The sequence below is a fragment of the Ruditapes philippinarum genome, unplaced genomic scaffold, assembly GCF_026571515.1.
Source record: "Ruditapes philippinarum isolate M1 unplaced genomic scaffold, ASM2657151v2 ctg15335_1_1_1_1, whole genome shotgun sequence".
NCBI lineage: Eukaryota > Metazoa > Mollusca > Bivalvia > Venerida > Veneridae > Ruditapes > Ruditapes philippinarum.
In genome coordinates, this window is record NW_026861106.1 from 1 (window position 1) to 15,028 (window position 15,028).

At 29.7% G+C, this 15,028-nt stretch overlaps 1 protein-coding gene across 1 annotated transcript; it reads right to left on the reverse strand.

Annotated features, from left to right (window-relative positions):
• Positions 1–348: 348 nt before the first annotated feature.
• Positions 349–14,810, reverse strand: LOC132714539 (scavenger receptor cysteine-rich type 1 protein M130-like; the record flags this gene model as incomplete). Its single annotated transcript, XM_060697432.1, has 12 exons — positions 14,685–14,810; positions 9,741–9,803; positions 9,042–9,201; positions 8,374–8,534; positions 7,873–8,025; positions 6,769–6,919; positions 5,999–6,153; positions 5,074–5,230; positions 3,655–3,827; positions 2,670–2,828; positions 2,228–2,384; positions 349–494 (listed from the first exon to the last, which is right to left on the reverse strand). Coding segments are annotated over exons 2-12 (1,630 nt in total), but the record flags the coding sequence as incomplete, so codon positions are not given.
• Positions 14,811–15,028: the final 218 nt, after the last annotated feature.

Sequence of the window (15,028 nt, forward strand, 5' to 3'; positions counted from 1 at the left end):
CCTCCCCAAAATAATAAAAGCCCCCCCCCCCCTCCAACAGGTAAGTGTATTCTAAAACGAGAAAAACGAAAGACGGAATTAATCAAATGGATTTTTGAAGGAAATCTGTGGTTTTACTACCTGCATATAATAGATAAGACGTCAAAAGCAGTTAAAGAAGCAGACTACATATCCAAATAATGAACAGGAATATTGGCTAGTATTATACATGTATATACTGGCTAGTATTTTATAGTATAATGAGACTTTAGTTTTTCCAAAAGTACTATTCGTCAAAGATTGAATATTGAATGTTAACAACACCATACACCATTTAAAAGGGATACGAAATGAAAATAAAATTATTACCTGTACAATAGACTTCTGCACTGTACAAGCAATCATTATCTACATTGTAAGAACAGTTGTTGATATGTGATTCATTACCATTGCATTGAAGATTTGAGATAAAAACTGGGCCGTCGCCCCCTGTATCTGTGTCAATACTACTTGCTCTGTTAAAAAACAATATACATATCTTAATTGCTATCAAAACAGTTCATTATATTCCTGATCATGTCTGATATTTAAACGCAGATATAGCAATATATCATTAAATGTTTCTTTTACAAACACTGCCCATCTTACTTGAAATCGTCAGCAAAACTTGCGTTACTTAAATAGTCGTTTTCCATTTATATGTTTATTGCTTGGCTATATTGAAGATGCATTTTATAAATATGTAAAAATAGTTTGCCGTTGGCCTTAAAACAACAATTTTTCAGTTCCATTAACCCGTTTAACCGTTTAAGAGTATTGTTATAAATCAATTCAAGTGTGGATAAGAACTTATGATTCTACAAGGAAAACCCCTCGATAACACTATAAAGTTCGTACACTAGTTATACCATGCACATGAATTACTACCTTTTGCATGCGTACAGGCATTGCAACTTCACTGTGTTTAAGTTTTAAAAATTAATTAGTTGTTATCAAGAACACGGTAAATGCAGAATTTTCCAGTGTAATCAGTGTGTTCAACTCTTATAGCTGCACGCTGTACAATGCCTATTGTTTTTGAAAAGATGCAACTTGTACAAAATCATCGGTTTTAAATGCGGAAATATAAAATTAATTTTAAACAAGATTTACATGTAATAAAAAAGACTCCGCACTAAACTGTCAGCACTATTTCTAAACTTGACAATGGTACATTTTGTAGATACGTTGGCAGAATATTGAATATGTCTTGTCATGTCATTTAATAGTATTTTCCTCGTCGCGACGGCTTAAACAGTTTTCTTATGCCTTAGCCATAAGTTGCCATAAAATTACACTTTATTCTAGAAACAAACACGCATTCTCTACATACCATGCATACTGCACAATAAACTGTCTTGATGCCTAACACCGATTTTACCATATTTGGCTAGTATGTTCTGACGAAGTTTTATTTCTATTTTATACCTAAATGCGATATAAATTCAAAAATGAATAATTTTATACAATTTTAAAAATCTGTTTTATCCCATTGATTGCGTGAATATTTTTTACCGACTGGCACATTAAACATGAAAATTGAATACAAAATAAACATGGGCCGGCCATAATAATATTTTCCTGAAACAAAAATAATGAATAAAAAGTCATTCTTAGACTATTTGAGAAAAAAACAATTAAGAAATATCAAAACAGTTTCATGGTATATTATTCAATATTTTTGTATTAATCGAACGGAAAAAAGATTGTAGGATACAAAAATAATTGTCAGACTTGTATTGGAAGATTTCGAAAATTTTGAAATGCTTAACAACTTTATCCGTTGCGCTAAGTTATTAATCTATCTCTGACAGTTAACTGATTACGGGTTATATCGAATGCTCGGAGGTAACATAAATATCAATAAAATGGCTTCTGGGGCTATAAGCAGTGTGAAGGATTTGACAAAAAAATGCAATTAAGAGTCAATATCCCTACTGAAGCATCAAATTAATGAACACGAGTATATAAATTGCATGAATTTACAAATACATTATAATGAGGTACCACAAGGGAGAGCTTTTAAAAAAGCAGTCTCTTGTAAGGCTAATATAAACTATATTTTGATTATTTTGATGATTGTCACTGTAAAGTTATCAGATATGATTTCTATTTATATTTCAATAATGCACTCAAAGTCATATTGAAATTAAATACTACATTTTGTAAATTAAGTTAATGTAAAGATAAAATATGATATGGAACATACTCTAAACCAATCATTTGACAAATGACATTCGCCTCTGCTATAGTAAAATTGTTGCTACATATAGTTCCCCAAATGCCATTAACCTGTATCTCTACACGACCTTCATGATGATCATATCTGTTTACAAGCTTCATATCACTTATTTCTAACGGATAGGCTATAAATAAAACATTTTATATAACATAGCTATAACAGCTCTTTCAAATCATTTTGTAGTTTTTTGTACCAAAGTTAAATATATCTATATGACAAGTCATATTGTGAACTTAAATCCCCACAAAAAGTAACTTTGTGAATAGATTATGATAATAGCTTTTATTATATATTTTTGGTCAGTCATAATTATATAATTAACTATAAAAATCCCAGTAGCTTTATGATTCTAATTATAAAAATATCGTATATTGACATAATTTTAAGATAAGCAATATAAGTAACGTACAATATTTTGATGAACATTTGTCATTTTGCAGCCAAGTCCCATTCGCAAGACAGTCAAATGTTATTTTTTCTGGTTGAAAGCCAAAGTCACACTTTGCAGTCAGCACAGTACCATTAAAAGAATCAAAAGATCCGGAATGTATTGTCGGTTTACCACAAGCTGTAAATAAAATAATGTTAAAGTGACATTATGCCCATTTAAAGTTATATAGTGAGTGAACGGGTGAAAGTCAAAATAAGTTTTCATTTTGCCATAATTCCTTTTTTATTTAATAATTAAGTTTGCATAAACAATAAATAACTCGCAGATCCCAACGAAATTTCTGTAAATATCCATAAGAATTTACCTATAACGCTTAGTTTATAAAAAGAGTGGGGCAGTCTTTTTAAATTTTAGACAGATATATAATTTTAACCTAAACATTTTCCAATATCAACTGTTGGTCAAACACCATTTTGACTGTCAATCTTTTGAAATATAAAGTTAATTCAGCTCAACTTGACCATGAAAATATGAGCATAATGTCACTTTAAATTTTAGATGCATATAAAATTGTATTATATGTAGAGAAAATGAAAGGTGAAACATCTACTATGCTCTCTAGCACCGACTGAAATATTATTCAGATCTCAAAGCTCTAATCAATCCTTAACACTCAATATATCACTAAGGATCAAAAAATATTTCAACAGTTTTAAGTTTGGTTCAACATTACATTTATCAAAGGCAATCAAAACAAATAATACCAGAATGATTACAGAGAATTTTGATTTGAATGCACACATTTTCAATTTAAAAACGTCAAAGCATCCCTTAAGACAACTGTGTGTTAACCAACTAAATCATCACCATAATTATAAACAACCTCAGCAAGTCACGTTATATATATTGGTTTGAAAATGATGTAAGTTGGTCTGATTATGTTTGTAAATAAAATTTTAAAAAATCTATCAAGAATGATAGGGATGATGCAAATAATGCTTACGTGTACACACTAACGACATATCATCACTGTGAGAGCAATAGCGCCGTCTTGGGGGAAAATTATAATTACACTGATTTACATGAGTGTTTGTAGCAGAGCATCCCATATAACCGATATATATAGCTCCTGTTCCTTGTCCGTAAACAGAAGGATAGGAAAAGTAGTGCGTTAATCTACAATTTTATAAATTCCAATTTTAAAATCAAATGTAAATAAACAATCAATTCTCTGTCCAGAGAAGGAATAACAACTGCTGTAAATTATGCTGTCAATCACAACTGTTCGTTGGTAAGCTTTAAGCATGATACCCATAACAGTTACTGTTAAATAAAAAGAAGTGCTTTATAATTGACGTTTATACGCAGATGAAATTTCTTCATATATTATAAAGTTAAACTTTACATTTGATTAATATGAAATTTTAAAGTACATTGTAGTTAATATTTATTTTGAAACGCGTGTTACAAAACCGTTTTCGTATACATAACTAGTTAAGTTCTGAATTCTACCAATGTTCATAGCTGATAATAATTAAAGGTCCTGTATGTTGTGATCAGAGTGGTAAATCGTTTTTTCTAATGCGTTCATTTAAGGTCGCCGCCGGAAAGCCCATATGGGCGACCGTACACTCAAGTCGGGCCATCCTAGAGCGTCCCGCCGAGATTTATTTCGTCGATTTTTTCCAGCTTTTATTGGTGGAGGAAGACCCAAGGTGCCCCTCCGGGCATTATTTCAGGCACGAGCGGGCACCCGGGTAGAACCACCGACCTTCCGTTAGCCAGCGGGTAAACCACACTAAGTGAAAATATATATATGTATATAATTATGCAAATAAAACAATTTTCAAACATCAAGGAATATGTGAAATATGTACTGCAAATATTTGTGCATATTTTATGTAAACATAAAAATATATGCATTCATTTCTTTTTGTAAAATTTGACTTAAGCTTTATACAAAAAATAAAGTTTTTATTACCTCCCTTTATTAACATGAAATGTTAAATTCGGTAACATCTTTTAAATAATGTTTTTTGGAACCTCAATATTGATAAATCTTAATTTGAGCTTCATATTTATGATTTAAAACCATAAAAAAATGTGTTACAGGATCTTTAAATCTGTTATTTGTCGAAATTTTAACGCAGCTGAAAAAAGCTTGAATAATTGAATAATAAGTTTTACTTCCTTGTATTAAACATTAGTAACGACACTTTCCCTCATTATTCGGATTATGAAGGCATCTGTTTAAGCTAAAATATTTTACTTGTATGTACTATATTTAAAGATCTATCTATCTTTTTTCTAATTTTAAGATAAACGAATGTTGTTTATAGAATTGATTTTATAATCTAAATATTCCAATTTTATATACTACTCACGACATGTATGATCGTATAAGACTTTCAGTTTCACTTACTTAAAACCCATTGATTTACATAGAGTGTCGGCATCATATGATCCGATTTGATAACCGCAAACAGTTCCCCAGCCATTGTTTATCTTGACTTCAACACGACCGTCATATTGACCTGTTCCACCGACAAGCCTAACATCTGTTATATTATGTGGATATTCTAAAACAAACAAAAAGTGCATATATTTTCATTGTGATTTATTTAATTTCGATAATCATCATTTTGAAATAATACTTACGTGTTATTCCTGGTATAGAGCTTCCAAAACATACATACTGTAATTTTACGTACATATTTTGACATACCTCTGGCACTCTATATGCATGCCAACTATCGTCACATACATTGTACTTTATGGTAGCACACTCAGATAGAATACGTGTGCCTTGTCTGATTCTGGTTTTAAAATCTATAGCGCTTTTCTAATTTTAATAGTATGAAGTACAAAACGGACTTGATATGGATATTGGACACGAGACTGGATGGAGTCCGATATTTATAATTGCATATTGTGCAAACGCTGGAAGTCTTTTGTTTTTAATGAAATAGGAAATGAATATCAATGATTAGAGTGATATTGCAAAACAATGCACCATTTGAGGGCTTATGCGAAGAAATATGATTAATAACAAAGTATTAAAGCAGTTGTATTATTGTATAACAAAAACTTGACTGTCTGTAGTTAGTTGTACAATGTACAAGTTTAAGAATATTTTTAGCATGTTGAATAATGATAATAACTATATTAATGATATGAATATCAAACATATGTACACAATTACAATTCAAGAAGAAAAGCACTGTCAAATTGATTTACGTCTTCAGCTAATTCAATTGCATTTTGATATCATCTTAACATTCTTTATTAACAGCTTCTATACAAAATACTATACAGGCATATTAACAGAAACATAAACTCGAACTTACTACACTCCACGAAAATTGGATAGCTACTCGAACACGTCTGGCGAACATCGTATAAACATTCGTTTATGTGATCCTCCGTTCCTATACAATCAAGTTTGTCCAAATGATAAATGTTTGAAGTGCTTCCATAATAGAGAGAATCGTAAAACCAGTAGCTGAAATGATTATTTTAAGGCCCATGAATGGCACCTTTCGGTAAAAATAATGAAAAACATAATTATGTGTACCATACTTTTATTTTAACAAAAGTAACACCATTTTTTTTTTTGCTTTCTTTATTTGAACTGTTTAGATAAAACCAATTTAGCTGATAAACATTTAAGTTTATGCGACACTATTATCAGCTTTTAATTATACTAAAAATAAAATGTTTATTATTTATAAATCCAAATTGATTTTTAAAGCTGCACGCCTCCAGATGCGCCAAATAATTTTTTTAAAAAATCAATCTTTAGAAAAATGTATTTAGATCTAAGAAAAGTAAAAAGATTCAATATCTAATTAATTATTTACATGTTATGTGCGAGTAATGACTTATTTTGCAGTATCAATCATAATAATTCTACTGCGTTACTAACACAGTAAGAGGTATCGATGTATATTTTGACCTCTTGTTGGTAATTTACGTGCAAGTTCCGTTTGCAATGCGTTAATTTCTTTCATCGTTCACTCTGCAGCATTTTTTTTAAATACATTTTCAAAATTTTCATGCAAATTAGCATGAATCTGGAGGCATACTGCAAACATGAAAAAATTATACTAAATATTACTTTAATCCAAGCATCCTGCATATCACTTTTGCATCGCTCCTATCGAAGTTGTTACGACAAATCTGTCCCCAAGTACCATTGACCTTCAGCTCGACGAAACCATCGGTAAGACCTATACCGTTGACAAGCCGTATGTCAGTAATGTTCAGTTCTGTAAAGATTCATGTTATTTATGGGCGGTCTTTTTACATTTCGATATTCACAAAAAACAGCAATTCTATTTCGCGCATGCGAAAGTCGGTGTATCAGTATCAAACAGTTTTTTTTAAAAAAAAACATTCTGACTTAATCCATACAGTTTAATTTATGTGTTCAATTCTGACATAAGAAATTCATATGATGTTAAACATATAAATGGATGGAAATGGGACCTTTTATATAAGCGTTTAAATGTCAGTAAATTGTATATATAACATCAAAATCATCTTAAAGGGGAATGTCTTACAATTAACGTGGTTTGATATCAAAGCATGCGGGATGTTTTTTTCTATCAAACATTACAATGGGAGTTCATTATGTATCCGAAACATTATTCAATAGGCTATCTTGGTTGAAGCAGCAGATTTAGACTATCAGATATTTATGAATTACATAATCATACATAATTGGTACTGTAAGTTTTCTATATTAAGCTTGTACGTATTTATATATACTAAGCATGATGATGGTCTATTCATATTAGATGTGCGAAATATCAAACAATGGTGGTGTGTATTCATCTGTGATTGTGATAGCAAAAACGGTTTAAGCGAAAGAAACCACATCTTTTCAAGGGCAAAACAAAGGAGGTCGATAACAACCCCACCTTCTCCCCATTGTTTTCGCTTAAAATATTTGTTATCATATTCTAAGATAATTCAAGGTGTAAATACATTCTTTTTAAGTAGTTTTTAATCGGGTTAATGTCTTTATGTAACCCTAGCATACGAAGTGGTTTTGGCAAGGCTATTAAATCTATTGAATAACAAAATTTTAATAAAGCTAACATCTGACCTAACATGCACGCAAAAAAAATTAATAAATGTATGTCTTTCCACTTAATGCACAGCAAAGTCAAGCGCATTACCGTTAACTTAATAAATCCAGAAAATATTTCAAACGTACCACATGTAATACCGTTTGACCATATTCCATTAGTTTGGCATATACTTGTTTGTGTGTTTGTCTGGTAGTCAGTAACACAAGAGGTTGTTAGAACCGAACCATTTGATGATATTAAGTCAATGATTCCATTGTTGATGTCGATTTCTCCACATTCTGTCAGTGAAATGAAATGATGATTCATAGTTCTCTCACAAACCATTTTACTTATGAGTTTCACGTACTATCCACTTGAATTAAAACTGGATAGAGTTAATTTATTATGGTTATGTAATAGCTTTTACTTTCATATTGTTACTAATCATTATAAAATGGAAGTAAACGTTAATAGGAGTTTTAGAATTGGGAAAAGGGAAGAAGTTTTATTGCTTGGTATATTTATGTACTTGTTGGCCGAAACAGATAAAATGTGAATTGCATTTCATAAGTTTATGTGACTTTCAATTATAAAAGTTCACAACTATTAAATATAATAAACATTTTTCAGAGAACACGAATCTGTACCTGTACATATTACCCCAATGTCTCGTGAATGAACGCAAAACGAATTCGGTTCGAAGCGACAATCTCTAAGGTGACTTTCATTTCCATTGCAATGAAACCTCTCAGCAAATACTGGTCCTTTTCCTTGCCCATAATGTGCTCCTGTAAAGAATGATGTTGCTCTGAAATTGAAATCAATATTAAAGTATGGTATTGTATTAAGTTTTATCTAACTTTTGTAAATGTGTTCCAAAGGCAAACCTATTATAACATAAACGGAAAAATGCATGTGTTTTTAGTAAACAAATGCAAATAAAATATATGATAAAGTCAATGTCAAGTGTAATCAATGAGACTCAGTGTTAAACTATTAAAAAGTAAAGGAATTAGCACTTTAAATCACAAAGATTAAATAGTTAAAAGTATACTTTGTTATTTCAAAGACAAGTGAAATGTAAACCAAGTATTATTCCACGCAGTGATAAGTAATTAAGACATTTGATCGAAAAACACGAAATATGATAATATATATAAAGGAAGTGTATAAATTATTTTATGATACAAGAAGAGCTTGCCTTTGGATTCATGCAATTATCAAATGTTAATTAAGAAAATATAAATATGGTGTATATTTGTTTAAGAAAGAGGGGAATGTGTTGAAGAGACTATTGCAAATAGAATAAACATACGTCAGATTCATTGTTCTGCATATAACTTTGGCGTCGTTCATGTCGAATTCGTAATCACAGATTGTACCCCAAACACCGGCAACTCTGATCTCAACACGTCCGCTAAATGTACCATTGCCATCTACAAGTCTAACTCCGGTAATGTCCAAGTAATCGGCACCTGGTTTTTTTGATACAAGAGATAATTTACTTTAAGGTATAAGTCACGAAAGTGATCTAGTAAATTGTAACAGAAGCATCGATGAGTATTTACAATAGTCTGCGGTCAATTAATATAGCAATTTGTACGACTAAATATATATAATTTGCATGATAAATAAATAGCGGGCATTTGAAATAGAAATATACATTTTTTAAAACATTGGTCGAAATTTATTAGATAATGTAAAATTGTATCTTAAGGTGATTGGTACTTGTAGCTTTTGCGCCTTTCATAGTTTTAGCGGTTATACAGTATAAACTGTTTAGTCATATTCTCAACAACAAAAAATACAGAGAATTTTTACTCATGTTCAAAATAGCCGTTGAGAAATTGTAGATTCATTTCCAAACATTTGCTTACACCTTGTCAGGCCTGACTCTGGTAGATGTTTTGAAACCTCTATCAAGTAAGAGCATAAACAAATAACAATAATTACAAATAATTAACAAGGACATAATTTCTTACTTATTTGAAAGTAAGTAATTATATTAAGTTACCTGTTGTTGTATGGACTGACGTCAGCAAGAACACCAGCATAAACGTTATCTTCCACATTTTAACTCTAAAAAAGATGCGAATATATTTTTCTTTTGACGCTATTTACTTAAACTACACGGACATGCATAGCAGTATGAGAATACGGCGTATTTCAATTCAAAGAAAATGGTTCTCATCTTCTACAACATTTACGGGACAAAAGTTACAGAAAATATGTGCGTATTTCATTTAAAATGTGTACATGTACTCGTATTGCTTAACATATATATGTGGTTACAATCACAAAATTATATAAATGAAAACGATAAACGACGGCTTAAAGCCATACTATGCCAAATACGTATATGCATTTACTACAAATATATCTGTCACTTTCAAAAAGTTATCACCTCTGAATTGACAGAAGAAAATAGTTTACATGCTTAAAAGGATTTGTTTTATTTATCTATCACTAGAGCATTATGTTGGTGAACTGAGCCAAATAACATAATTTTATTATTATTTTGTTTTTATCTCATATCTATGATCGGCATGATCAATACTGATCACGTATGTGTCTTATCATAGATATGTAATCAAAACAAAAGGCGAACTTATACAGATATAAAATGATATACTCGTATAATAAAAAAACGACAATGTGCATGCTATGGTAAATATATTCAACAGTTAAAAGTGTGTATTATCAAACATTAAACATTAGTCAGCCATTAAAACATAATTATTTTGTTTAAACATAGTAATATCTTATAAAAAAAATATTTTAAATATTTTACACTCTGAAACACAATACCTTTAATAAGTATCTACACCATATTATAATGTTGAATTTTATGTCTGCACGCAAAGTTGATCGCCTAATTGATTTCCATTTGTAAATCATAATTATACAAATGCGCAATTTGTTGTCACATGATAGAAAAATATCAACCATTTTATTGGTTGTTTCCAACTGATCATAACAAAATATTATTGAATATAAAATACGTTTTATTCAAAAAGGAAGTCCTTCAAATTGATAATTTATGTGTGTAATTGGTACGTTAGAATTTATACCAGCAAGAACTGTTTGTCATATCTTTTTAACACTTCTGATGCGTTGGTAGTTAAAGCCTTTGACATACACCCTCATAATAAAGTATTGCACCAGCTGGACCATAAGTTGCCACTTTACATCGTGCACAATGGAATTGAACCACGGACAAAAAGAATATATATATACAAAAACTCTGAAAACCGGACTCTCTCGGGACTTGACCAAAAGTCCGGTTTTCAGAGGATTCCGGTTTTCAGAGGTTTTATACATTTATTGATAATTACGATGTGTTTGAACAATGACTTTGTTAAAACATTTTGTATTTACTTTTTAACATAGTTGTCTAAGTCATATTTTAATTTCTTTTAGCAATAAATGTCTTAAGTAATTTTATTATGCAAATCCATGAATATAATTCAGAAAATCAGAAATTAAAACAACACATTGTCTGAAATATATTTTTTAATTGGCTTTTGAATTATGTAATTAATGGTATTTAGTATACTATTTTTGCACATAGATCTAATAAATATCCAAACAAAGATCAAATGTTTTTGTAAAACAGGAATCATTTTACAAAAGTTTCTAATTCTTTTAGACATTTTATATTAAAAGAAGAAAAAACACACAGCAAATTAAAAATATTTAGAAAAATCATACCTATACGGGGAAAGGCACAGTTATAATGAAAGAGCTATAATTTAATTGCCAATAAGAAATTAACACACACTAACAAGTGTTTTCACACCTGCATAAATAAAAAAGATGATAATTAACTGGTAATTGAACATGTCACGTGTTGAGATTATGTTTTAATATACTTTAAAATACACAGAAATTTGACACTTAAAACTGCTGTCCGGTTTTCAGAGGATTTTTATGCATGTTTAGCATTAGAAGCCATAGAAAAGCGTCCGGTTTTCGGAATTCAGAGGTTCCGGTATTCAGAGGATTTTTTTTCAATGAACATATGGAAAAAATACGGTACTTTTGAAATGGTCCGGTTTTCAGAGGATTCCGGTTTTCAGAGGGTCCGGTTTTCAGAGTTTTTACATATATATATACAATGTATATGCTCTACTAAAATATTTGTTGTTTTTTTACAATTTAGAATTCTTTAATTCTTTAATGATTCATAGGAGATGTTTATTTTGTGCAGTAGACTAGATAAAGTAATTTGAAGTATCTCACCGGTGAACTGACAAAAGGCAGTATTTATTTTACAAAATGCACATTTGTTAATTAAAAGATGTTATGCTATGAAATGAAATAATATGTCCTTATCACAATGTTTATCTATCAGAAAAAAAACAACCAAATGTAAGTATTTGTCATTGTTATATTTCTTTGACTTATTTTAGTTAAGCACAATTGGAACAAGAAGATGCAACAAAAATATAAGATAAAACAAAAAAAAAGATCTTAAATTACAATCATCTCGACAAATATGGTTATAGAGTTTAGAGTTTGTTTTTCATTTATTCCATTAGGCTATTCGCCCATGGTGGCACTACAAGCATACACATATATATGTACAATACAAAGTGAGCATGATTTATGTGCATAATACAGCGAACAAAATTAATATTTGATCAACATAAACTTTTCATTGGAGAAGGTTAAGCATGACATATCTAAGCTTAATATTCTTAATAATTTCATTTCATATCATTTATATTATGACTTGAATATAAATATGTTAAGACTAGTAATCTGAAAATTATTATTTTCTCCTTAAATGACAATCAGAATTTGTAGATATATACACTGAGGTACATGTAGTAATATATTATCTTTCTCGTAAAAAGAAAGATAACTCTTGCATGAAATAAGTACAATAATAACAATATTTATATACAAAATAATAAGAACATACAAATCACATCCATTTTAACTACCAGCCTTACCGAAACTAAATGCAAGACGGCTATCATGGATAATTTTACGCATGAAACATGAAATTGCATAAAATGTTATATTTTTTTAACTAGACAAATGTTTTAAATGCACATTTTAAAAACTAAGCAAATAAGTAGGAATACAAGAAAAATAAATCATTACACATTTGAACCGTACAGCAATTTGTTTCTCTTTTCAAAAGATTTGTACACAAAAATTCCTAGTTTCTTTCTGTTTGTATCATTTTCATTGGTTAACAATTCAATAAATTTTACCATATTTGGATGTTTCCAGTATATCTTATGAATAAAGTGTTCCTTAAATAAAATGGTATGCATCCTTTAAAACATTACACGTTAAACACCACTTAAAAAAGATCGTTCATTAACAGGAGTTCTTGCAGGTCTATACTCAGCCTCTTTTTTAGCCTATGAGAGGAAACTCGCTATTTACCATTGTCCTATAAAATAAAACTCTACTAGAATTATGTAATCTTTCATGCCAGTTTTGAACAAAAGTCTCGTTAAATCGTTGTTTTAAAATTGCTAGAAACACATCAATATTGCCTACAGCCATCATAAAATCCTAAAGAACATAAAAGTTGTTTTAATTTACTATATTTGGGTCATTTTCAAAATCACTTTTCAACAATTTAAAAACTCTACTAACATATTTGTTTTCATTACTTCACAATATTTTCATCCAAAATTTTAGAAAAATAGATAACAGTGTTTTTTTGCAGTTTAGAATATCTTACTACGGTTCTGCGTTCTGATGTATATATAAGTATGAAAGCACTAAGTTAAAGAATGAAAATGTTAGCCTACAAATGTTAATACAAAACAAAATATATTTGTAATGGTTTAAATTAAGTTTAATAGTTTTATTAGCATTTCATTTCCTTTTGAAAATACCGCAAATATAATAATTACAAATTTCAAGTATAATGAATTATGTTTGCTTTCAATAAATCTATGTTAGCAATTCAATACGGACAGCACCTAGATCCATTTGTTAATCGTTTTGTTTGGTTTTTAAGACTTACCCTTCTACTGCACAAATCTCTCTGAGATAAATAGAGCGTAGTTTGGTGTACTGATGCCCAAATATTCTTGAGATAAATAGAGCGTGCAATTATGTATTATGCTGTATTATAAAGGATATCACAGGTATAATAAGGCTCTTATAATACATTTATTCAAGTCTTCTACAATACTTTTAGTCAATCAATGACTTTGAAGACTTTTTAACTCATTTTATAATGAAAATCCTTCAATTGCATTGAAATAACATTTTTTATGTTAAAGTATTAAGCAAGTCAAATGCATATTATTTACTTAAGTCACAATATATGGTGCAATTGAAAACTTTCTTCTTTTTTTAAAAAAAAAGTGCTTCTCTTTAATAAAAACACGGCATATTAGCATAGTTTGACAAGAATTAGGAACATTTTATCTTAAGTCAAATCAATGTCAAAGAATGGTACCTTGAAGAATAACTAAAATATGGTAAACAAGATCAAATAGAAAAGGCGGCGTTCCATTGAACTATTGAACAAGTAAATGTTATCAAATGTAGTGTTCAGAAAGTAATACTTGATCTATTATAAACTGATGAGTATAAGGAATTAGAGTATGAATTGTGTGGCACGACTCGTCGAGGCGTGAACTCAGTATTGTTGATTTTCTTCATTGAAAGTGCTAAAAATGCAGTAAGTAAAACGAATATCTATTCTATAAAAAAAGTCGTTTTTTCCAATAAGACCTAAACAGGGGTCTCGTGAAATGAATCTTAGGACCATATGCAGGTCGTTCAAGATGTCCTATTGTTCGGTCAATACATTAGACGGCTTACATATAATATCTCTTCAAAATTTAAAAAAAGATATAACTGGTAGAACGATAGTGATATCATGGTATTGATTTTAGCCTAGATACATAAAAACGATACAACAGAAAAAAGTATTCAATTTACAAAATATCATAATAATATTGTAGAGTAAACTTACCATTTCATCATCGGTGATGTATTATTAGAAAGAATCTTCTGAATTGATATTCTTTTTTTTAAATTATTCACTTCACCTGTTAATTATATAACTATCAGACTAAAGAGTTATCTGACTAAAAGAATACTAAACAAAACAGTGCATATCTATAACTGGAAAGACGCGAGCATGTTTATTCTTGATTAAATCATACATATTCATATATACTTTATTTGATTTAACGCTACAGCCTGTATCCAAATCTGGCATTGTCGGCAATAATAGATCAATGGATAATATTCAACAAAACTGTTTTTATTTAAGCTTGTATTGTTTTATTCAGTTATACATATAGATTTATGTCC